The 27644-nt window shown below is 38.8% G+C and overlaps 1 protein-coding gene across 2 annotated transcripts in view; it reads left to right on the forward strand.

Moving 5' to 3' along the window:
* Positions 1-27644, forward strand: part of LOC131459443 (protein kinase C-binding protein NELL1-like) — a 223294-nt gene that overhangs the window by 150288 nt on the left and 45362 nt on the right. For both annotated transcript variants that reach the window (XM_058629295.1, XM_058629296.1), the window contains exons 13-14: positions 7863-7988; positions 23043-23165. In XM_058629295.1, the coding sequence (XP_058485278.1) occupies positions 7863-7988; positions 23043-23165 (249 nt within the window). The remainder of the gene's footprint in view (positions 1-7862; positions 7989-23042; positions 23166-27644) is intronic.

Raw genomic sequence — 27644 nt, forward strand, 5'->3', positions numbered from 1 at the left:
ATTTGCAAGGCACTGTATATTGTGACCTACGTTTAGAGTAAAGCAGAGTAATATAAACAAATGGATGGGTTTAAAACGCATGTTAAATAAGAATTTTCTTCTTATAGAGTTCTTGTTTTCTTCATTGTCTATTTGTATGTTGAATATCAGACATAGAAGTGTGTGGGGAAGTGATTAGTAAGCATGTGAAAGATACATATTAATTATGTGTGGTCAGCCAAAATGACAAACCAAAAGGTCATCGAAAATGGGATCATTTTTCCCTGGGACTCATAAAATGTCCCTGGGACCCACATAAAAGACTACCCTTGGGTCCTGGGACACATTACATCGAAAACCTAGCAAAGTCACTGGGTTAGATCATGCAAGTTGTTAGCCTCAAGGCACCAGTGTTACCTAGCAACTATTTAATAGTAGTTGAATGTGTCCAATAATCTGAGACATTTCCTATATTGCCTTATTTTCCGGATAAATTTGGTTGTGTTTGTCCATGTTTGTGTTTTTTTTTGTGCCTTTGTGGGACTGACAGCTAATGTAGTTGTAATAATAATAATAATAATAATAATAGTGATAATAATAATAATAATAATAATAATAATAATAAATTGTAAAGATCATTCAGGTGGAAAAGTCTATTTATGCATGTAACTCTTGAGGCAACCCACTGTGTGTGATTTTTTATTCTTATTTTGTTAGTGTCTGTTTTCCTCTGTTATCATCTTTGTTAACCACATCACATCTGTCACATTATATCATCTGCACGACCTGACGATCAGTTTGTCCCTGGAATAACTGTGTGTATGCAATGCATTGAGCACATGTGTTCGATCTAAGCCTGTTACATACGTTATTATGTCGGCGTCAGTGTCGGGCACATAAGGAGGACACGTTGCCACATTTGTTAGGAGCTTATAAAGGAAACATGAACCTTCCTTTGTGTTAAAAACTAAATATTGCTGCACTGGAGATTTGTCATGCTACAGGTAGCGTGATGATCTTATTGTAGATAACCAGCAACAATACAGACAGATTTTATTTTTTCCAAACAGATTTAATGAACTGAAAAATATTATTTAGTAAAGCCCTCACTTCTATTTTTATATCGTTTTTGGTTATGTGTGCATACCAGAAACCCAAGAGCCACAGTGGTAGCACTGTTGTTAAACTGTCCAATAAAACATGTATTTATTGTGTCTGTAAAGATTCTCAGTCTTCCAGGCCATGATTATCCAAGAAAAGTTGAGTCAAGGGCAGCTGAACTTAATTGTTGAAATTCGAGAATTTCACCTCATATTCAAGAGAGTTCAACTCAACCTTCAGACAAACTGGTAGCAACAAATATATTTCAACCCTGACGTAAAATGTTGAAACATTAAAAAGGCAACAGAGCCAGTGGTAAATTAAGATATTTCCTTTATTCTTCTCACATTAGGACTTTTGCTGTGTTACATTTGGCGTCAGATTTATGTTAAAAGTCACAAGAGCAGTAAAACGTACTCACAATCAAATAATATGACTGCATATTAACATCATTTTTTATTAACAACATATTAACAATATGCACAAAAAGCTGTGCAGCCAAACTGCTCCTGTTTTGCGCTTGCAAGTGAAATCTACTCAAGAGGTTAAAATTTGCTCGCTCAAGTCTACCAGACCTTTTACAGTTTGGGTCTAGTCTTCTTATGATTGGTCACTTTCAGTGTGATCCCACCCACACAGAGGAATGTTAGACTGAAGCAGATAATTAGCAATGTTAATTAAATGGCTCAGACTCATATTGAAGTATATATTTGTACTGATAATGTCTATATTCGTAATATATATTATATTATATAATATAATATATGCTATTTATTCCCATCACGCAGTCTCTCTGTGTGTCTCACAATACATTCCCCAACACTGGTTCCTACTTATTACAGTTCCTACTCATTACAGTAACAATATACACTGTTCACCATTCACACTGAGCAATCATAAGAGGGTGCCCTCCTTGGTCTCCACCCCCAAACTGTTAAAAGAGCAGATTCAACCTTCGAGCATGCATGACTGGCTGTGCCACATGCGCACAGTTTAATTGTTTAATTGTAGTTATTATGCACACAAGATATGTTAATATCTGTGCGCGTGCAGTAATATTATTTTCATAATATTATATGAGCTTGTTTAACTGCTCTCGCGACTTTGACATAAATCTGATGCCATACTTAGAGCAGCCAAAAATCACATCCAGGAGGTAAAGAAATAGGTAAAGAAATAGGAGTAAGAAAAATGTACATTTGTATAATTATTATACAGTATTGCACACGGTATGAGGCAGTTTTTACCAAAGAGCTTGAAAAGATGAGACAGTTCCCCTGGTAGGCAAGCATGCCATTTGCCCTAATGCAGTTACAACAGTTCCAAATGTTATTTTACATTTTGTCATAGAGGAAAATACTGCAGTGTGTTGCTTTGTAAGTGGTTCTTTATGCTTATCTTATTTTAATCATCATAATCTGCAATGGTGGGCTATGTTTCCCCTGTGATATACATCACACTGCTCCATTGAAGATTTCAGATTTCATATAGTGTTGTAGTAAGACCTCAGCTGTGTAATAATCCGTTTAAACTGAAAGGAAAAACGCACACTCTGCTACTTCCTTCTGCCTGATGTATGGATTTATTTTAGTAAGTGGGCACCCAGGTGTACTTTTCTAAGCTTTGCCCTAAGTATACCCGAGTGAACACACACACACACACACACGCACACACACACACACACACACACTCACACAGCATCTGTCATTGGTAAACTGCTCCACTCTGTCTGACAGAGGGACTCTGCTACACAGTTTCCTTCAGTGTATGTCCGAAAGTCTTTCTCTCTTTATCTCACTGAATGACAATGGAACTACAGGGTTGACTGATGGATTGAACCACTTTGCTCACACTTTCTGTTTATTTCACCTGAACCTGACCATCAATAAGTTTTCCAACCCACAAGTTCTTGCTTGGCTTTGCACGCAGCATGTACCACAGGCAGCTCTAATCTGCTGTGTTTAAAAGGACAGGGGTGGGGATAAGTGCTGTTGCTTTAATTATACACAGCAGTAGTTTGTTTTCTTTTCTGCTCAAGAGGGGTCATGCAGGATTTGGGAGGTGTAGTCTTGTGCTGCATGTTGATTGTTTGTTTTTGTTGTGGTTTGTTCCTCCTCATGGAAATTAAATCCCTTGGCCCTCACAATGACCTCGTGTTATTATCCATTATATTGTGTTGTTATATTATAGGTTAAAGCAGTTCCTTTCAAGCTTGTTTCTGGTTTCTACTTTGAGGAATGGAGCATAGTTGGGGGAGTCTAAGCTCACACGGATTCTTCACAAGCAATGCTGTGTGAAAACCTTAATTTGTATTATGTATAATTGCTGCCTAAAATGCATTAATTCCTTCAGAAGAGGCTCCCTTTTCTCTCAGGGAGGCATTGCAGTCCATTGCAGTAATGAGGATAACTTTATTTTATTGTTTTATGGTGTGTATTGAGGTGACATTCAGCATATTACATATTGCAGTGCTCTCCACTGAAATGTATTATTTGTATTCATTTCTTTATTTTTTTGACAGTTCAAGAGTGATTTGCACAGAGTGAGTATGTCAAGTAATGATTGGATAAAAACAAGAATGAGATTAGAGATAGTGGTTGTTACTGCTTAATTTGTACGTCTCACCTAGACCGTTTTCTTATCACTACTTTGTTTCAAGGCATTGCAATTGTATAGATTAATATTCAAAGAATAAATCAATTAAGAAACTATATTTAGGAGGATCTCATTGAACTTATCGGACAACGAGGGTGCATGCCTCTCTTCTGGGGCAGACAGACGAGCCTTTGTTTTCTGCACACCGCTCCTGCTTTGTGTGCTTCTCCGTCTCCTAGTGGGCTCTCCATATCCAACACAGCCTGGATCATTTCTCTACACACTGCTTTATCCCCACATCCAAGTAATGATCTATAGGACGAGGCTCGAGTGCAGTCACGATGAAGTGCAGGGCGCCCAAGTAGATCTTAGATTGAATTTAGCAGTTTACACACTTGACACTTCTACGCACTCTCCAACGCTCTTGTGTATTGCATGGCACGAGCTGCATGACTTCCCGTAAACCCGTTAACCGTAAAACACATGGCAAATGTGCAGCCATTCGTCTACTACATAGATGACAGCTAACTATAACTTCTACAGTGTTTTTCCTGGTTTTTTTTTAGACCAAGATGGCAAAGGCTGGAGAACCTGGGTGACATGTGAGGCGTGCAAGTGTGTGAGCCCCCCTTTAGAGTGTTGTGTATGTGAACAATCATGATTTGACCAATGGATATCTTTTAAATTTTACACCAAGATGTGTAAAATTAAATACTATTATATTATATAGGAACAGATTGCACAATGTTTGTCCTTGCATGTCACTCTCTGCAGTTTTTTTACTTTTAAACAACGCCTAACCAGATCCTTCCATTCAAGCATGTCTGGTGGAGGTCCATATCAAGGTATTATTAGGCTTGTATCTTACCTCTACCTCAATATCTTCACTAACTTAGTAACACTTGTAACTCGTTCTCCACTCCATCAGTCTCATCTGGTTTGATGGAAAAGGTTGGAGAAAAAAAAAATTAAGTACATTTGTACTCATTCATCAATATTTCACTCACTTATACAGGGTTGTAGTGGTAAATACAGATGTGGTTAAACTAATGTGGATAAATTAAGAATAATCTCTTACCTTTAAAGCAAAACAAAAAATCTCTCTTTGGCTCTTATCTCTATCCAGACACTATATTTACTATTTTATATTATTCTCTATAGTCTATTCTATTAATAATCTACTGATATATTTCTTCTATTACTTATACAGGTATCAGGCTGTCAGTCATCATCGGTTATTCCGATGCACTAATGGAGAAACTCACTATGACAAATACTCATTGGCCTTTGCTGCATGTTCTGCCAATTGATGCTGTCCCTGGGCAACAATTCCAATGATTTGATGCTGCTCGACCATGTCATCAAACCAGGTCTTCTGTCATTGTTTTAATTGAGAGACCCAAGTGGCAGAAAATACATTCTGTGTGTTCAACACATAATACTCACACATAAAACTTCAATGAATCGATCCATTTAGTTTCAACTTAATTTCAGACAGGCAGACCACCTAGTTGAAAAATCAACAATTGTGTTCATTGACACTGAAACACAAGTTATTTTTTCCTTTATCCAACATCTGAGTTTCATACTCAGAGGAAAGAAAATCCAGGTATTTCAGGCAGCAGGAGACAATTATGCTGTTGGTTATCAAACTGACAAATACTTACAAAAAAAACGAGTCGTGCACAGAAAGAGTCCTATCCTCCTTTATTTTTAGCCCATCCACCCCCACCAGCCCTGACCTACATCACAGTATGAATAAAGCAACAGAGACATGAGGAAAGTGAACTCAAAGGGGAGTGGGGGGTCTGGGGAGAAGGAGGGAGGAAGAGACACATAGAATCCAGAAAAATGAATTCCCCTCTGTGTGAAATGACAGTTCCAGTTCTGTCAGCAGACCTCACCTGCTACCACTGTCCCAGAGGAGGCTGCAGAGGGTGAACATGCATACATACACAAACACACACTCACACACACGTTCACACATACATGAATGACATATGAACACAGGCGTTACAGGACCTCAGACCAAGAGAGACCATAAAGCCTCATCATGGCTCAAACCTGACAGCAAATGCTTTTACCACTGTAAATGGAAGCTGACTTGACTTTGAATTATTGAGGCTCTGCAGCGACATCACAGGCTGGCCTTCATCAGATTTGAACAATGCATCAGTGCCTTTCTCTAATAAAGCATAATCAAATGAGCTGCTTTCAGGGTGGAGCAGTGCCTCAGGATAAGATGAATTGGATTCACATACTGTTTTTCAGCCTCACAACACTCAAATAAGTTCCATGTTTTTTGATCTAACAGATCAATGACTTTTATGCTGAAGGCCGGCAAAGCTTTGTACGCCTGAAAACATGATCTGTCTTTCTTTGATTGTGCAATTCAACACTCCTACTGTACACTCACCAAGGATGAAATTTGCCGATAAAATACCTCTGGGTGTTGCATGTAAGTCAATTACATACTACTTACAAATTCATTCTGTTGTAAGAGGAAAGTGTGAGCTGAAAACCTCAAAGCTGCAATGTATTTATCCAAGGAGAGGATATAGACATACTCCATACTCCCTCTTTCTGCTAAGGGTAACATACCGAGTCCCTTAAGTGGGTAAAGGCCTATTAGCCTCAGGGAACTGGTTTTCTGCTGGTGACATCCATATAAATATGCTGTGCAGTGTACACACATGCATACACCCACAAATTAAGGCCCCTCCTGTATAAAACTTCCCTTGTGTGTTTCCAATCCTATTTCATCAGGAGCCAGCCTTTCTGTTTTAATGCCTCCCTGAGCTCTGTGTTGTTATTCTTATACAATGTATTTCAGGCCACATTAGGAAGACAGTAATTCTGTGTATGGAGACAGGATGTAGTATGTCATGATATTAGTGGAGCATTATCGATATCAGGGAAAGAAAATGCTGGTGTATCTTCTTATGTCCCCTTAAGTTTGTATGTCGTTTTTGAGCTTTTTTCTTTTCTTTTCTTTTTTCTTTCTTAAAAAGCTAACAGCCAGGTTTGCTTTTAAAGGCCTGTCTTGGTTTTGTGTGATTGACGAGTGATGAGTGATGGCATGTTTTGGGATATTTGTGTATGGGCTTTGCTCTAATTAATAACTGTAAGCAATGTGTTAATGCCCTGAGACCCTGCTTTTGTAACTGAAGCAACAGTGTTGTTTCAGTTGAATGCACTAAATATTTCTGTGTGCCTCTTCTGTAAAGCACATTGAACGACCACTGTATATTTGGGCTGTAATCAACCAAAGACATTCTTAGTCGACTGAAGCTTGTCTGATGGCTCTGACGGCTCTGTCAGCGTTTTGCATCCCGTGCATCTGCGCAATATTATAGCTCATGATTTCCAAAAATATACTATGTCTAGTGATATCAGCACAAGAACTGTTGAGGAATATTTTGATTATTTGGCTCTGTGCATGTCCTCGCACAGAGCGAGACTGGAACATAGGAGCTCAGCTTCGCGACTGAGACACGAATGGACTGCTGCTGTCGTTGCGTGTGTGCGCCTGCAGTTATAAAACGAATCAACGGTTATTAGACTAAAACATTGAAATGTGCCAATTCTGATATGTTAATATACTCAAAACGGATGGAGCGACCTAAAGCATACAAGTTAGCTTAGCGTTTGGTTTGCCATGTTTGTAGTCGAGCTGTGATGTGCAAACTGTGGCTGGCAAACTTTGCATTCGACTATTTTCCTGCCATCTATTTTTGTAAAATGCTGCCACACTGCTGATGTCTTTGACATGGATGTTAGAGGAGGACTGACTCCAGCCTATAATGAAAAGCTCCAAATTAAATAAAACCACCGGATATTCTTTAATCTCTCTCTCTCGTGGGTTGGCCTAATCCAAAATAGTGAAAACAAGAGGGGTGTTCTGAAAACACCCCCATTAGCACTTGGTACTTTCCTCCTAAAGAAATTAATCATAGACTGTATGAAATTAACGCAGATAAAAATCGACCAATCAGCATTTGAGTTGAGCCAGAACAGCCCTACAGTCAACTGGGAGTTTACAGCCCCACTTCATGGGCTATACAAATACATTTGCCTTTCCTTGCCTTCATCAGTTGCCCAAGGAGTAGCTGTGTTTATTCTGAGTGTGTCATTAGAGAACTGTCATGGAGTGACTAATCCATTGTATCTGCTTTGTTTGTCCTCAGATATTGATGAGTGTGCGACCCAGATGCATTACTGCCAGTCCAACACGATGTGTGTCAACCTGCCTGGCAGCCATGGCTGTGACTGTCTGCCAGGATTCATCAGAGTAGACGAGTACTCCTGCACTGGTATGCATGCCTGAATGCAAACACATGCCATTTGATTCTCCCCACTTGAATTTTACCTTTTTTAATTCAACTGCTGAATGAAATGTTTGGGATGCTTGTTTTTTGGAGGACTGGAAAGCCAAAAACTATATTGAGCAGTACTTGAGGTTTTATGAAGTGTTTTAAATACATTCTTACCACCAGAATTTTAGTGGAATTTTGGATAACAGCAAAACAGTAGTACTATTGTTAGTGTATGTTTGAGCAACGAACCCTGAGGTCAAATGCTGTGATCAGCTCAGATAGCTGGTGCTTGAACCTACTTCTTCAAAATATTGAGAAAAACCCTCTTGAACTATGGAGTGCATAGTTCCACAGGGATATAAAGTACCCACATACCATGAAAAGTAGAAAACTCTTAGTAGCCCATGGCACAAGGCACTAATACAAACTGAGATTCTTATTTTGTTCCAACTCACCAGTTTGCTTGTTACTATTAACAAGTGGTGTGATTTAGCCAGTGTGATGTTATCAATTGCCTTACTAATATTTGCCAAAAAAGTCTTACATGTTTGAAAATATTACAGTGTTATCATTATCAGTGTTTTGCATGTATGTAAAATCTGAATTGGTAAAGCAGTTAACTGCTGCTTAGACACAAATGCATAATTCAATTACGTTTTTGTTATCACAATCTTTAGGGCTGCAGCACTGGTTACGTTGTTACCGCTGTTACCCAAATCTCTAAATTACAATATGTTTCAATATGTTTCCAGGTCAAATTGCTACTTGCAGGTGTTTCCATTGAAATGTGTTTTGCAAGTCTAGTCTCTCAACATCCCCTTTTTCTCGTATAATCTCATCCCACGACACTCCACTTTGAGAAAGACGTCTAAAAATGATTTCCATGGTTTTGGAATAATGATCTCCATTGCCCCTTCTGCTGTTGCTGTGATTGTTTTCAACAGAAGATGAAGGGGGTGGATGAACTCTGTCCACACATGCTGTGCCATCTGTCTGAAGTAAACTGGTCATGTGACCCCCCCCACACGTCATGTCTGGTGATGCTGGTGACATGTAGATGCGATCCATTACACTTTTGTGATAAACTTTTATATTGACACTTCTGAAAAACCACCTATAAATGTTTTAGCGATATTTGAGAGTTGTTGTTTTTTTAAATTGTGTTATTTCCATTACCAGTTTATTATTGCAATATTTAGGTTTACTGTCAAGAGAAGCAAAAATAACACATTCAAGCTGATCAATCACTTCTCAAAATAGTTATAAATAAATAGTTATTTAGTTAGTTAGTAGTTACTAGTTAATTACTGATTGTTGATCATTGCAGCCCTAACAATATTACATGATCACAGTGATTTCTAAATATCATCTTTTAGCTACTAAGCTAAAAGTAGTTTTTTTAATGAGTGTCTGAGTGAGAGTGCTGCGATTCAGTATTTTTTATGACTTATTTATCATAAACATTCTGTTCTGATGATCCTGTTTACTCCACATCCCTGACCTTATCAATGCTGAATGCCAGGGCAAGGTATGGATGAATTTCACATATTTAACAAAACAGTGCACAAGGCATATACTGTATTCAACCAAGTTTATTTCTGTAGATCTCGTGCTATTTTTCAACACACTATTCGGTGACACCTGCTCTGGCATAGCTGGCTCACTTTTTTTCCCTCACTAAAGGTTCAGGGCTACATGTTTTTTTTAAGAGTGAATAGGATGTGCATGGTTGTTGCTCAGTGTTTCTCTGGAGTGTTCTTTAATTAGCTCAGACTTGGCAGCCACACAGGGACAGGGACCCATGGACAATCAATCTATTTTGCAGCTTGTAAACTGTCCTGGTTGCTGACTGGGAACCCATAGACTCCTACATCTGCTGGGGGAGATAAATCCTCTCTGCATCTCCTCCTTTCCCCACTGCCTGATTCTCCTTCAGCTTCCTCTTACAGGTTTCAAGGCTTCTGTTCACACGGTAACACGGTGTTAGTGTTCATGGCGCAAAGGGATGACTGCTCATATTTCACAACGCTAACGTGATTGCCCATTAGCTGCTGTAATTGTTACGTTGTGCTCAAATCTGCATTGTTTTTCTTCATTGTGTCTGTGGACCGGGAAAAGTTTATTGTTGTCCCTGCATTAGGGAGGACACACACACACACACACAGACACAGCAGGAGCCATTTTGTGATTAGGCAAAGAAATCTGCGAGATGTTTGAGGAGTCTATCAAGCGAATGGCCGAGAGCACATTTATTGAGGAATGTCAGTGCCTGTTTGGATTGCATGCAGTGAGTCAAACAAGCTTCAGTGAATTGAATCTTGAAAAATAACATAACATGAAGGCACATTAATCATCTGTATGGTGTAGCACAAAATTTAGTGGTCAGTGGATTGAAATGGTCAAATGTTGATTTTCCTGTCAAGCACATACGATATATACAGTAAATAGGTAAATCAAAGGATGACACATAAACTGTGACAATCAAACAAAAAATTGGATGAAACACATTACAGAGTTTTGTGACACATTGTGTCGGTCTTTGTGTGTGTGTGTGTGTGTGTGTGTGTGAGAGAGAGAGAGAGAGAGAGAGAGAGAGAGAGAGAGACTGTGCGTTGCTGTTGTTGGTAGCTTAATTTGCCCAAATCTATAGGCACCACATACACATTTACTCTCAATATTACAATGTGAGCAGCTCTTTCCTCAGAGAAACAAAATGTCACCTACAGCATGTTTACAAGACTCATCATGTATCACCTTTACTTTGGACACACTCAGCCTCATCTATCTCTCTCTGCCTCCTGCTGCCTCTCTCTCTCTATCTTGCTCCTGCCTGGTGAAAAGGAGCCTGTCCTTTGTGGAGACAGTGCCCTGTAAACAACGGGAGGCTTCGATAATTGTGGTTCCACTTGATTTCACCTGTATGGAAGCAGGCAAACAGCCCTGGGGAAAGTGGAAGATAGTGGGTTGGACTGAGTGAGGGCATAAAGTCTCAGGTTCTGTACCTCACCTTCTCAAAGTACCACAGAGCAGCAGTCACATAAGGCTCTTGTGTGTGCAGTATAAATGCTTTTATAGTATGTTGGTCCACTATGTCCTACTAAGGATGTGCAGTTTTCTGGTAAGAAGAAAGACATCACTCTAGCAGCAATCATGACACTGTGCACAAATTGAGGTATAATAATGTTGTGTTGCTCTGATTATGAAGCTATATTTTACTTGGAGCTATACTTTGAAGTTTGAATGAATAGAGATGTAGCAATTACATCCAGCAAATCTAAAGTTTGTCCGAGGTTGACTTGTTTGTAATGTGGTAAGCTTAGAATATACACGTCATTTATTGAGTGGTTAAAATTGGATTATTTAAGGTAGTGAAATTCTTACTACTTGTAATTATCGCTGAACATGCCTGGAGGGGTCTTTTGATATTCTGCTGTACACCCATGACTCCTATAATCTTCCTTTAGCTGACATAAAGTGTAGGTTTTCCTTTATTCATGTGGCACTGCTTTTTACAGTAATTATATAATGAATGTATTTCTCCACACTCACCTGCACCACAGTGATCAATACCTGGCTGTATTAGTTTTTCTATCAATGTGCTGTTCATGCACATAACCTGATGTATGGCTGACCAAAAGGAGCTTCATGCAATTTCATGCATCAAATGGTGCATGCAGTATATAGTGCAAAAGTGTAGCATTGGAAAAGCCCCATAACATTAGATGTTTAATGAAAATGTAATCAAATCAAATTCCAATTATGCATGTAATAAATGTGGAGCTCAGGTGTGACGAGCCTGGAAAGTTTGGCAACCCTCCCTGTATACATTAACTCTTCAAAATGGAGGTCATCCTGTCAGACTGGCACTGACAGGTCATCAGACATAGTTTAGGGATGGAGTCAGAGGATTTTCTGAGAAGCTAATGTTTGTATTTATTTTACCATGAAGGTTTGAGTTTCTTCCTACTCATCTCAGACTGTACAGCCATCTACACTGATGACTTTCATCATCTTACTGTTTTTTTGTCTCCTCTTTGATGTATTGTCTCCTTCTTCTGGGTGAATACACATGGAGACACGTTGAATAATAATGCTCTGTGGCTGTGGGAGGAATGTTTACTGACAGAGCACATTAATGGAACATGCTTTCATTAATGTGAATCGCAACCTAAGCATCTTTATTGCCAAGAGCTGTATATTTCATTGGCCCATAAATGAATAGCATTATTCCTCTGTGCTGCTGCATACACAGGATATGAACTGGCTGCTGTGAACTCTATAAAGCAAACCGAAGGCTAATGCCACAAAGGAAGCAGCTGTAATATATGATGTAAATTAACATATTTGCAGCATAATGAGAAGCACTTGCTTTTAAGTGCGAGATCTTTAGTGCTTCATGTTATTAGTAATGTGTGACTGGAACACATGTTTTTCCCTTAGCAGTTGTGCATATTTCTCTTCTGTTGCCACCTCCTGCTTTTTTTTGCCTCCTTTCATTACAAAATATGCTTATTAAGAAGCAAAAGAGAAAGTCATTAGTGAAGTCCAAACTATCACTGTCTTGGTTGACTGTCACAACATTTAGTCACTCTTGTCATGTCTTCATGCAGCAGGTAACTGTTCAAAAAAACAACAGAAAAGGGGAAATAGTGAAATAAAGGCATAGAGAAAGTACAAGTGAGAAAATGTCATTAGAAGACATTAAGGTTCATAATCCTTGACTGCTCTGTAGAGTATTCTGCTCTGTTTTGTCCTTTATAATCATCTTTTCTTGGCACCCAAATGGCTTATTTGTAATACTGCAAAGTAGCTGAGAAGATAGAATAAATTGACCTTTGGGTCAAAATAACACAAGCCTTTTGAACTCCAAGTGGATTGCTCAAGAATAGCAGAAATATGCTCCAACTAGCTTTATGGAAATCGTTGTCCTCCAGGTTAAATGTTATCACAACCAGTCAATATTTCAACGGTGTCATAAGACAGATCTCTGTTGAGTTCACATCAAGTCAAGGTGACCAGCATGACAGAGGCAGAAAGAGAGCATGCCGACTTTGTGTTAACATAAAAAAAAGGGATGGGGGAAAAAAGCCTTGAAAAATGCTGCCATGCTCTTTTCTTTTTTATGGGTCTGTCACTGGTCATTAAATTTCACATTAGCGATGTGTTCTGTTTGACATTATTGAATGACACAATGGTAGCAGCTTAAGCAATGAGGACATGTTTTAGATATTCATGATGCATTATAAAAGTGAAACACGAGGTGTTGGTTTTATTCACATACACTCTGTCTGTCCCCCTTGACTTAAGTTTCAGGGACTATTCTGAAAAATATGAAATAAAAAGGTTCTGAGCAGTGAAAAATGAATAAAAGACATACAATATATGAAGAAGTGTGGAGACTCTGCTACAGGAATTATCAAAGCTAAATCTTAAGTATATGCTGCAGTAATTACCACATTGTGTTCATAGCAATAACCTGTCATCTTCCCAGTTTGTTCAAGAATTAAAAAGTAGTGATTACTTCTTACTAATTGCTTAATTGTGATTGGACATTGATGACACAAGTACATCAGTAACATGTTATTATTTTCCATTCTTAATCGATGGTATTGGTGCACCAGTAAACATTGCAGGGTATGTACAAACAATTGCAGAATACCTGGTTCTGGAGCACAGATATGAATCAATATTCGTTCATGGGAGAGTAGAGAGGAAAGTGCAGTTTTAGAATTACCTGAGAAGTTGATGCTGTTTTCACACTGGATGTGAGTGTGTCTCTGAGCAGCTTTTGCTATGTTTTACATGGAGTTTCCCTTTGAAAATCATAAAATATACTTTTAAAGATTCAGGACTTATGTGACTGTATGTGATGTACACATCTCACAAGAAAGTGTTGTGAGCGTTGTCAAAAAAAGGAATGTATTCAGGGAACTGAAATTCCACAGTGCTTGAAACAGGAGATGCACCTGAGATGCTCAGCTTACTTGGGCAGCGTGAACACTCTCATTGGTTAACATACTGTATGTGCCTAAATGAAAAGCGAGCATTTGGTGTGAAATTGGCTTGGAAGTTCAGTGGGATTTCATAAATGACTTCAACAATAATATGACCCTGGCTTCATCAAAACTGTAGTGAAACCTTAGTTAATGTCATTGGCAAAACCTATGTTTGTCCTACTATGTCACACACAATGCATTATTATACCTCATGAATTTAAGATATGTTAGGATATTACATACATTGAATATGTTGTATGATTTAAACTCAATGACAGTTTGCTACTATATAAGACCAACTTTCAGTCACATCATTCCAATTCAAATACCAATGATCACAGAATTTGACAGATAACAAACCTAGTGATGCCTTGTGACTTTTGCACAGTACTGTATTTCTCTCTGAAATGTGGCAAAACAGGATTTGGAAACACATTACTACTGTAATGTACAAATGTCTCCTATTTGCGAGCAAGTACTTCAATAAATTAAATGCACTTTGTTTTCTTTTCCCCACTACTTTTTACCTTTTATTTTGATCTGTAATTCTGCCTGAACATGAAGCTCAACCAACAGGCAGTGTGTTGCACATGGACTCAATAAGAAACAAATGGCATGAAATATTAGCTCAGGGCAGTGTAAATGAAGGCTGTCAGTGCAATGCAATCAACATGTTTTAAATTGTGCAAAAGAATTACCATCCATCCTGAGGCTCTCTAACACCATTTCACCTATGTCCTCCATGGCCTGACACTGCATCACTCTATATGAATTGACTAATTAGGCCAAACCTGGGCAGTGTGTTAATACATTGCTCTTGTTATCTTCAGGAAAATCTCCGAGCTCTCTTTTGTCAGTGCAATAACTTTACAGTGACACAATCATTCATCAGTGGGTTGGGTTATTGTATTATGGGGGGGGAAATCCCCCCTTGGATACTGTAACCAGTACATCTTATCAATCTCTAATGGATTCCATTAATAATTCTGCGAGTCTGCAATGTATTTTTCAGTCCACCCACCATAGCTGAATGTTAAAGACAGTGTAGCACTGAAATGTAATAGCAATGGTTGCTCACTAAAAAATCTTAACTATCATAATAAAAATTGTTTTTTAAGCTAACATATAATCAAGTGACTGATTACATTAATTGTTTAATCACAGTATGAAACAGTCCTTCACATGATTACACCCACTAAAGGCAATTCAGCAGCTGTTGCATTAAAAACTTTATTAATCTGATAACACTTTTTGTTATGTAGATGATTTATGTAAATCATCTGTAATTTGTCCATTAGCTATACCACTAATCCTTTTCAGGGTCGTCGGCACCTAAAGCACAATTCTGGTGGACTTTGGGCAAAGGGCAGTGGTGCATTAACAGTTTCATAGTAACCCAACTTTCAAATGTTTGCACTGTGGTGGAAAACTGGTGTATCTTTATATATTGATATATTAGTGGCTATTACTCTAAGACAGAAAGGGAAGCTCAGCTTCCTCTAAAATGTTGTCATATATTTACGTCAATACTAAACGTGTGGTAGAACGTGACTAGAACGTGTCACTAGTTTGTTTAGAATCAGCTATTAGTCAGGTGACTAATTGTCTTACATGCTTTTCGTATTTCCGTAGCAGCCTTTGCATTGAAACCACTTAATTGAAGCTCAGCAACTGTTCTCTATGGGACAGCACAGAATTGTTTTTTTCACTGTGGTGAGCTTGATAGTGATTGGACAAATGTGGCAAAAACGTCACTTCCAGCGAAGCTGGGCTTCCGCGAAAGTGGAGGGGGGATGGGCTGATACTGGGCTTCTACATGATCCAGTTTTTGATTGACAGTGTTGCAGGAACCATACATGACTTTACTGGCTCATTCCTGTGGATTTTGCGAGAGAATTCTGTAGAAAAATAGCTGGTCGTTGTGTGTTATTTTCTAGATGATATAGCCCTTTTTTTGGTTGTACATATACAACACTATTATAGCATTTCCTTGTTTTAGTTGTTCGTTTGCAGAATTAATGCATACATAACTGGGCCTGAAATGTGCTTCTCCGTTTCAAGGACCAGCAACCATCACTGGAGAATATGCCTGAGGAGGGTTAGTAGTCTTAAATCTGTTTGCATGGGTAGGAAGTAGGAACTGTGTTCACTGTACCACCCAAGTATAAACAGGTTGTGATGTGACCCAAAGGAGTCTGAGCTCTTACTTTGAAGCCTCAAGATCTGCAATTTGGTCAGTGCCATGTTGACATTTTGCAACCAGAATTTCAGCGACATCACCTGTAAATAAGCTCCTATTTGATGATACCAGCTGTCAATCACACTGTAGTCCACTCATGTGTGCTGTACTTTGTCTATTTGTAGAAGACCCAGAAGTAGTAATTGAAACCATTAAGTCATCAGGGAAATGTTTAATGACATACACAAGTGGGAAGTAGGCTCATTCTCCCATACACTTCCATGTATGTCAAATTTGGTCCATGGTACCACCACAAGAATATTCTCTATGCAGTTTTTATGTTGATAGTAAATGTCTGCATGACTTGCACCTTCTTGTTTGGATTCCCTTTTAGTTGTTTTCAATGACACAATCTTTAATGAGGCAGCTTTTGCTAAATGGGTTTGGGTTGTAAAATGTTCTCTGCATGGTGCATTGCATCAGTGCTGAATAAAGCTGAAGATGATGCAATCTATGAAAAGGTTCAAGGGATGTGAGACTTCTTCACCAGCTGCACAGCAAGGAAAATATCAGCAGCACCAGTAGACAGTACAGTGTTCCATCAGTGTCACAAAGGATACAGTGCAGTCATCCACAATACAACTGTGCAGTCAGAATTGTTTTGGCCATGATTCTGTATAATGATGATAACATGTCTAGACCACTGTACTCAAATGAAATAAAAACAAACCCCTGGTGTGCAGTAGTGATTAGAAGTACAGCTGCAGTGGGGCCTATTGAGACATTCACTTATTAATAATAGTAATACTATTAATAATAATAACAATAATAATACATTTTATGTGTAAGCACCTTTCAGACTCTCAAGGTCGCTTTACAAGTCAAATAAAACACAAACATCAAACACACAGAAGTTAAAAAAAAATAAAACAGACAATTAAAAAAGTAAAAGGTAAAAGTTAAAATGAAATAAAACGGACATGATCAAGACAATAGGTGGAGGTAAAGAATGTATACAATATCGTACACTGTAGAGTGCTGAAAAAGATAGCTGAGGTGATGGTGGGGGGATGGTCATGATGGGTAGGCTAGACTGAAAAGGTAAGTTTTTAGTTGGGATTTGAAGGTGGATAGTATTGTCCGGATGTCTTGTGGGAGTGTATTCCAGAGTTGGGGGGGCAGAACGGCTGAATGACCAGAGTCCCATTGTCGACATACGTGGTATGGAGAGGGATGGAGGGAGGCTGAGGAGGAATGGAGAATGTGGGAAGGTGTGTAAGTATGGAGGAGGTCAGTGAGATATGGAGAAGCTAAGATATGAAGGGAGTTGAATGTTAAAAGAAGGATTTTTAATTCAATGCAGAAACAGATGGGGAGCCAGTGAAGTTGTTTCAGGATAGTGGTGATGTGAGGATGGGGTTCTGGTGGTAGGGATTTCTGAGATAAACCATTCAGGAGTGCATTGCAGAAGTCCAGATGTGATGTGACAAGGGCATTGACCAGGATGGCAGTGGTAATTGGAGTGAGTGAAGGACGGAGGTGGTTGATATTGCGGAGGTGAAAGTAGGCGGACCAGGTGATACGGTTTATGTGAGCTGTGAAGGAGAAGTTGCTGTCAACGATGACGGGAGAACAGTGAAGTTGTCAATTATTACTGATGGGTTAACATATTTGGAAAGTGTGGATTTGGAACCAATGAGGAGTAATTCAGTTTTATTGGCATTTCGTTCTTAATATCTTAATATATATCTTAATTTCTTGTAAACAGTTGAGGAGGAAAGAGGGGAGTAGAGTTGTGGTGGTCTTGGAGGAGAGGTAGAGCTGGGTGTCATTGGCTAGCAGTGAAAATGAACACCCATTTTTCTGAAGATATTGCCAAGAGGGATGAGGTAGATGATGAAAAGGAGGGGCCCCAGGACAGAGCCCTGGGGCACACCACTGCTGACAGGGTTAGGGGAGGGATTGGTAAGATTTGAGTTGAACGTATTGACTGTGACCGAGAGGAATGATGAAATCAGGTGAGTGCAGTGTTATTGTTGCCAGTGGGGGCAATAAGGAGGATAAGGTGGGAGACTGTGTCAAAAGCTGCGGTGAGGTTGAGGAGGATGAGTATGGAGGATAAACCAGAGTCAGCTGCCATCAGATGATTATAAGTGATTTTAACCAAGGCTGTTTCTGTGCTATGCAGTGGGCAAAAACCAGACATTGGGCATTGAAATTGTTCATAGAGGTTATTGTCAGTGAGATGATTGTGGACCTGAAGAGCAACACTTTTTCTAGGATTTTGGAGAGGTATGGGAGGTTTGAAATGGTTCTGAAGTTGTTATTAAACTTAGCTCTTAATAATTATGTCTTACATCATATTTATACTTGATGTGTACCACGATTTACCTCAAAACATCGGAGTTTGACCCACCCCTTATCTGCTGACATGGAGTGTATTGATGATCTATAATGAAGTCAGACACAAGGGTTGGTTTTAGCTCTTGGGGCTTCTTCTCTGGGCTTTTGTAGACTTAAAGCCTTAAAATAGCTCACAGGAGTGTAAGTGCACTATCTATAAGGTACACTGATTTAATCAATGACATGATGAGTGGAAATCATGTCAATATCTGTAGTTAGCCTGTGTGTGTTTGTGAGAGAGTATGATAGTAAGTGTGCGTGACTATAGTAGTGTGTGTGTAAGAGTATAGTAGTGTGTGTGAGAGAGTATAGTAGTGTGTGTGTAAGAGTGTACTAGTGTGTGTGAGAGAATGATTGTGCATGTATGAGGGTATAGTAGTGTGTGCGTAAGAGTATGATGTTATGTGTGAAACCAAGTATGATTTACTGCCTAAACAGCCTCTCATACGATTTTGTATGTATGAACATATGTATGATTTATTGCTTTACTGGTTCACAGCTTGCTGTAAACAGGTACCTGCTAGTGAGTAATAGTAAGGCCCTAATTTTTAATTGCACAAGCACAAATAAGTTAAGTCCTTTGTGAATGCTCTGTGTTGGTGCCTCCAAGGACACCTGTTATTCTGGATCCCATAGTGAAAAATAGCCGGAGGAAGATTAATAATATGAGTATCATGAATAAAAAAAAAAACACCCTCAGCCAGTCACATCACAAACAGCTGTAACAATTACAGCTCGCTTAACTGACAAGCATTTTCACAGGGATTCATGTTGACTTCATGTTGCAGAACAACATGACCTGAACAGTGCCATAAATCTGGAGAGATTGCAAATTTGAGCATGTTAGGATGTTGATTCCACCTCTCAAAGGGTCCTATGATGTTTTTAAGAAGGACCTTTGCTTCTTCAGCTTGGCAGTTTTCAAAAAAAAAATAAAAAATAAAAATCTTTATTAAATCAGCCACTACATCTGTGTGTTTATGCTTCTCTGTAAATTCAATTAATAAACAGCCAAGGCTGTCAGTGTTTTTAAATTGTGCCGCTTTCATCTTCATCCGTTCTCAGGTATTAGCACACTGAATATTTAATGATGCAACCCTTCTTCTATACTGTACCATTAATATAGTTTACTTTTCATATCCCTGTCTTAAACCTCTCACCGGCACTGTTGACATTCCCCTCAAATTTATAGTTCAACACAGGGAGGAAATCCACGGGAAGAGAAATAAATAAATCCACCTAGTTGCTTTGGGGCTTTGTGAGCAACACTCATTAATTAAGGGGAATGTATTAGTCATGACTCCCACCAAATCTCTTGCATATTAATGAGGAGTGTTAGTGAGTGTGCACCTTGTGAGTTGAGGCAGCCTTAAGTACTCACTGGTGCTTAAAGACACAGTTCATGGTTTAATATACAGGTATATTAAAAAAAATATAGCTCTGTTGTGAATCCCCTCAGCTGCATAATTGTAAGATGCACTAACTGCAACATAACCTGCTCATTACATAAGCTCAGTTGTGAGACTTGAGTCTTTTGCTAAATCAGTTGTCCTGTGTTTGTTTTTTTTTGTTTTTTTTTTAATATGTATCAATCATTATTTTTATTTTACATTTTACATAATAGCAACCACCTAAGCAGCATTGTATTGCCCTCAAGTCACCTTTTTTAAGACCTTTCACTCTGGGACCTATTAGTGGAACATGTAGTAAGTCAAGTGTAACATTTTAATCTTTGTGATTAACACATAGTGTCTTTTTGCTGTTCTGTGTTGAACAGTGGACCTAAAAAAAAGTAGAGCTAACAAAATTCAGTCACTCATCCGTCATTGATGACATGGTAAACTCTCAATAGGACACTCATTAGTGCTGGAGGTGCAGCCATTTCAGAAACAGGGATTAATTGTTTGTGTTCAACATGAGACAGTTGGAAGAAATAAGCAATCAAAGTAATAATTTCACTTTGTGGTTTCAGTTTCAGAGTCTGTTATTAAAATCATGTTTCCTGTTATAATGTCTAGGTTGCTTACAATCATGACATGGATTTTGATTCACTCACTAAAAGTGTACAGAGTACAATTAAAATGATTTGTCTCAAAGTAAATATATTGTAAGCCATGTTTCACAGTGAACATCTATTTGATAAAAAATACAAGAGAACTGAGTCTCTGAACCAATGGATTACACTGCAGTAATCTATTACACTGACTAGTGTGCACTCACCTGCTGTAGAGCGCACAGACACACAGAACATTCTCAATGGCCCTCAGCAGATGCTGCCAGGAACATCTGACAAAGTTGACAGTATTATCAAACTTTTGGGGAGCAAAGTTACAGTTGTCTTGTGTAGCAACATGAAATGAAATAATGGTATATTGGAAGGTCTAGTTGCTTGATGTACTGAACTCAATGATACTTTATAGTCATATGGTACATGAAGGACCATGTAACTTTTAATGGATGGATGAGGAGAGGGATGCCAAATCGGATTGGCAATGATTTGACTTATCAATTCTCAGTTGTAGAAACTTCTGCTTAGGGATCTACAATGAAGCAAAATTTGTGGGTCAGGTATGTTGTTTCTAAAGCCAGAGTTGACAGAGTCTTTTAATCTGGTTAGATCACTATGGCAATTTACGCAGACCAGATTATGTTCAGAGTTTCAGTTTGAAACTGGCTGTAAGAAACCTGCATCACTTTCCTTAAAAGCCCCGTTGGACATTTCAACAATCTTATGCGATCCAGTGGATTTGGGTGCAGAAACAAGATCTGAGATGCATGTGTGTTTATCAACCAGCTAATCTGATCAGACCCACTTATCTCTCTCCCACTCTATACACAGATGAGCAGATTGTGTCCAGGTGCAATGCCATTTGCTGTCCCTCTTTCCAGGTGTCTCAGTTTGTGAAACACTACACGACATTAAAATAATAAATTGACTCCCTCCCTATGTACACATTTTGCTGTTTTACCATGAATTACTTGTTCAATCAATTTCGGGCTGTTTTTAACAGGTTTGTTTTTCAGTGCACTCTCATTTTTTTCTGCTTTGAACGTTGAATCTTAGTTAAAGTCTATAATGTAGATTTTTTTCATTGGCTCACTCAACTGTCAAAATCATTTGATTTGAAATGTTTTATATACTTTAATGGCAAAAAAGTATGCATGCGGTAAATTTAGATTAATCACAGAGATACATTAAGCTGTAATAATTTTCAAAATATTGGTCTAGCTCTACAGTCTTCATAACTTGAAGAAGCATGGTCAGTCCATTTTGTGAGGATATAAAATCAAATGACGTGTCAAAAGTAAAAGTTCATTACCACTTTTGTGATACTCTTTATCTCTGACTGAGGCTTTAGGTGTTTGTTAAGTGAGCTCACTCACACAAATCCTGGTTTTGTTGAACACTCTTTGTTGTACAGACCTCTAATGTGATGCTGTTTTTGTATTATGATCAATCCTTGTTGGTGGTCCTTGGCTGAGACAAAGCTGAGAAACTCTGCTGCAGGAGAATAAGAAAAGGCACCCATGCTGACCAGTCAGTCCCTTGTCTTATTTAAATTGACTATATAGCACTTTTTTCCACCAATTCAGTCCTGGTGTTAACAGTCACCTGGGAGATCCCATCACAAGTGTTAAGATGGCATTAAGTACAATTGTTCATACTGGCATTACAATAGGGCATGAGAACATAGTTTGGACTTGAATTCCATGGTATATGTAGAAATGTCTTTGAAATGTTTTTAGACGGGCACTGTCTCTGATTTTTTTTTTTCACATAAATTCCTTCTGTTAACATTTGTGCCAAACTGCCACTGTCTTTTCAGTTTGTATTAATGTGCTCATTTTCAAGTGGATGTGAAAAGAGTTGTTTTGGTTTTTTTTTCATGACAGTGCAATAAAATGTTTGTCACTAAAGCCAATGAATCCCGGGATAAATAACCATGATCTCAATGTTCAAAAATAATTATGATTATCATTTTGGCCACAATCATGCAGCCCTAATTCACTCATGCAACCCATCCCCTCCAAATGTGGCTTTATAATCAGATCTGAGAATGCATTGAGGACACATATGTACACAGTTTACCGTGTTCATGCCTGTACCTACTGCTGTCTACTTGTGAATGGATCACCCAGGATGGATAAAGCACCAGGCCTGAATCCTCTGATCTTAAGGGACCACTTAAAGATATAACTACTACTAAATACAGCTTTGCTGTTCTCTGCATTGTTCTCAGTCATTGCTTCAGATGATCTGAATGTGTTGAGCAGAACTGATGTTTGAAAACAAGGATTTTATAAACCCATGGTGTCAGTCTCGAGTAGCTACTAAACTAATTGTTACCCTCATCAGTGGAGTTCCCATGGCTGCTAAACTCAAATTATTTTTCCAAATTATTTTCACACAGAAAAGTACACAAACACTCAGCTGTACTGACTGTGGAATGGCTCTCTGTGTCTCTCCCTCAGAGCATGACGAGTGTGCCAGCAGCCAGAGTTTGTGTGATGAGAACGCCATCTGCACCAACACCATCAGAGGACACCTGTGTACCTGCAAGCCGGGCTACGTGGGCAATGGTACCATCTGCAGAGGTAAGTTCCTGCCCTGGAACAGCCCTCTAGGCATAAAAAGGACACAGATACAGGCACAAACCTTGCCTCATGTCCTCTGATGATAGTTGATTCTCTGCTCCACAACATCATGGTTCACTCCTCCTTCACTTCACCTAACCAGGCAGCAGCTGCTACAGAGATAATGAAAATTAATTCCACCATTTCCTCATGTGTGTGTCCTCTCCCTCACTGTTCACCCTGATCCCTGTTGATCTCTCACCATACCGAGGCATCACCTTGTTGGCCCTACAGTATGATACATATGGAGGGGGGGGGGGGGGATGTGGATGGGAAATACTTTAGTGCAATGAAACTCCAACAGAGTCATAATAGGACATTGTATAACATACATTGAAGGAAAATACAATGAGAAAAGGTCTGTGGTTCCAAAGTTAATGAGGAAATGTGCAATTCTCAAGCTCTGTAGAAGCTGGACATTGTGTCTGCACACACTAGAATACCACAAACCTCAATTTAAAGCAAACTACAAAAGATATCCATGTAAATGATAGCATCATCACTACAGTGGGACAGTGCTTACATCTGTGGCTTTAGTCTCAAATTTGTTTGCTTAGTCAACATTAGCAAAACTTTTACTAACGATACACACTATTTTGTTTGTTTGTTTGTTTTGTTCTTCCGAGTTAATCATGTTGTCTATTAAAGCACCAAAAGTAAATTTACTAAAGATCTTGCTGATGTTTAATGGCAGGTGATCTGTTACATTTACCAGTTTACCTGTTTTATTGACCCAAATTGTAATTAGTGCATACATTTAAAAATGTTGCTGTCAAACCATATTTTAAAGCACAAATCTGATCTGATCTGAAATCAGATTTTCAGTACAACTAGAATAAAGTGTCTAGTGCTTTTGCCAGGTAAAGGTCAAATGTTTTTCTTTTACTCAATGAAAAAAAGGAAGTCCCAAGTTGTTGGTTACTAAAAGTCAACTAAAATTAAAAAGGGTGCAAATAAATACTGTATGAGTTGCAAGCACTTTGTATATTTTGGTTGTATGTAAGATGAGTATGTCTTCACTATTTATGATGAAAGTTCATACTCGATGCAGCATACACTATTAATGCAAATAGACTTCTTAATTAATCCAATAAGCTGTGGCAGCATAAAGTGACAGGTAGAGTATCTAAATAAAGGCCAGCAGTTCATGTTGACATGACTGATGGCTAATACAAATCCATCGATTAATATAGACTGCGGTGGCGGCGTCTTTCTTCAGACAGTGCAGCAACCACAACAGCTATGCTCAGTCTAATTTGTATCACGATGTACAGAAGGTACGAATCATACAGAACCACAACACGATCCGTCTCACCGCTAGTTTTTCTTTAACGTAAAGGTTTACATGCAACTGACACACTTGCTTATAGAGCGATACAGCATCACCTACGGAGGCGGAGTCAGACGTATGTGGCAAATAAATTGATTTTCTCCTCTCCATGTATACTCGGACTCAGAAAGTTGTCTGATTGACTGTCTTAGTTGGACTACGGCCATGCATGTAAACATACTGACTGATCTAGCTAGGACCAGTAGGCCACATGGAGACCAAAACCTGGTCCTAATGAGGCAGGACCTGATTTCTGAGGAACTGGTTAAGTTTAAGGCTAAGATTTGAATTGTGTTTTATGTGTAAGGGTGGATGGGTAGTGGTAAAGTAGGTTAAGTTTAGTATGTGAAGTTGTTAAGAGTATTGCTGTGAGGTTTAGGAATAACGCTGTGGTCTAAATGAATGGAAGTCAATGTAGAGTCCTTGAAAGTATAGCTGCATGAACCTATGTGTATGTGTAACATTCTACATTCATTTGTCCACTCAGCCATGTACTGTAAGAACTATATTTAACTGTAAATTTGCACTGAAGGCTTCCACATTGGGACAGTTGCTACAGGTTCACAGATGAAACCGGGCAGTCAATAATAGGCCCTTATGGAGTTTAAGGACACTCATTAGAGGGTTGTCAGGGTGAAGAGAGAAAGTGCACTCTAACTCACGCTTGGTCTTCAACTAACCATTTAGTCTCTGGAGATACAGTTTCTCTGTTTTTACATGAGATTCTTTGCAAACATGGCAGCACAGGATTAGGGGTGTTTCAAACCAGTAAAATACCTGCATGTGTCTTTTTGAGCTTTTTACCCCTCTTTTCATCAGTAAAAAGTGTGTGTGTGTATATATGTATATATATATATATATATGTATATGTATACCAGAGGTTGCGCTAGACTTTTTCGTTGTCTGTCATTTTGACTGACAGGGTCATAAAAATCCCGTCATAATCCATTTTTACCGGTCACTTTAAATGATAATAATGACATATTCAATTGCAGTGGAATATGAACAGTTCACCTGTGGCCTAAACGCACAGTCTCACACCTTCCTCCTGGTCCACATGGACTTAAATCGCGTGCCTGCTTGCGCGTAGTTGCGCGTGGTAGGAAATCCCGCAACATGCGCTCCTTCTGCACCAGTGGATCAGCTGCACCGGTCACAGGCGCGCTCCAAAGCCTCCTGTCCATAGCTCTTTAACACGCTGTCAGCACTACAAGGATAGCGAGATGCATTGAGTACGGTGTCCAGGTCAGAAATTATGTTCAGATTCTCCGATGGGAATCTTTATTTTGTCGCACAACATTTTTCTATCCGCCCTGCTCAGCCAGGAGAACTCCCGCTCCCACTGAACTCGCCTAACCTCCTTACTGCCGCTTCCTCGCTCCGCTGAGGCCAAGGGGTGAGTTTGTCCTTCATCTGCATCTGCATCTATCCCTCTTTTTTCACCTCTTTAATCAACATAGTTTTTGGGCTTTTTAAAGAAACTTCTGACACTCAACTGCCGTGACATTTTTCTTCTTTTCTACTTTCAACTTACTGTAATATGCTCTTCACCACCAAGTGGTCAGGGGTGTGAATTGCAATCTGTCAAAATGACGGATGGCTCTCAGATTTTTCCGTCACCGTTTTAAAAAAACGGTCAATGACGGAAAATATTCGGTTAACGCGACCCCTGATGTATACATATACTGTATATTAGGGATGTACCGATCCGCAATTGATATCGGATATCGGTCCGATATCAACCAAAAAACACATATCAGATTATATCGGACTGCCTCTAAAATCTCCGATATAAGTGCTCCACAGTCCATTCTGCTCTAGCAGCGCCTGTTTTGATTTAACCTCTGAAATCAGAGGCCGCAAAGCCACACAGCTAGTTAGCACCACGCTAGCTCATCCTGAGGCGAACTGCTAAAACAACATTATTTCATAAACCAGCGCCACCTGTCGACTTTCAACAGCCCCCGTTTGTTAATTATACCCCAAAAAGCAGCCATGCCAAGAGATGTGTGTGTTTTAAATGTGTCCTGACGCTCCACGGAGCTAAGTACGTCTGCGGGGACGGTCCTCGGGCTCCGGGTTTACCTGCGGCATGAGTCACTCACCCTGTGTGGGTTGGGCTAATCCAAAATAGTAAAAACAAGTGCTCTGAAAACACCCCCATGAGCACTTGGTACTTTCCTCCTGATTAAGTGAACCATAGACTGTATGAAATGAACATGGCAAAAAATCCAATATTCTTATGTTGAAGGTTAAAATTGATGTAACCATTGGTTATTAATAAATGGGTCAGTTTTTCTACTGTTGCTGACTATTGTTCTCTGTGTAAGTAATATCACTTGATCAAGCCTATTCTAACATTCCAAACTACAAAATATGTAATTATAAAGTGTGTATTTGTAATACATAAAGTATGTATGATTTGTGCTGATATCGTATCGGATCAATATCGGTATCGGCCAATACTCAAGGCTGCAATATCGGTATCGTATCGAAAGTGAAAAAGTTGTATTGGGACATCCCTAATATATATGTATACATATGTATATGTGAGGCCTGACATTCTCCTGCTGAAATAGACATGGAGTTTCTTGAAAAACACATCATCTTGACGGGAGCATAGTTTCTCCAAAATTTTAATATGAGCCTCTGGATCAATGGTACACTGTAAAAAAAGATACACCATATCTACTCAATAAAATGAGGCAACAGATTACAAGCAATATTATTAATTAAATTTCACAATGTTTGGTATTGAGTAAACTTTAATTAAATGAGACCCTTAATAGTTACCCATTTAATATGAGTAGATCCGAATAGAAAACAGTACAGAATTAATTAAAACCTAAACAAAAATATTGAGTTGATTTGAAAAAGATAAACTCCCTAATGTGTAAATTGTACTAATAAAAATGATTTAATTCTACATATCAATGATATATAATTGAGTAATAATCAACTACATTTATCAGTGCATTCATTTGAATTATTAATTAATTAATTAAATCTAAATATTCTTCTTTCTTAGGAATAACTAGTCTATGGCCCAGAAAGTACAGAACTAAACAAATACTCTAGAGCTGAAACGATTATTAATCGATTACTAAATT

Source organism: Solea solea, chromosome 5, assembly GCF_958295425.1.
Source record: "Solea solea chromosome 5, fSolSol10.1, whole genome shotgun sequence".
Classification (NCBI taxonomy): domain Eukaryota; kingdom Metazoa; phylum Chordata; class Actinopteri; order Pleuronectiformes; family Soleidae; genus Solea; species Solea solea.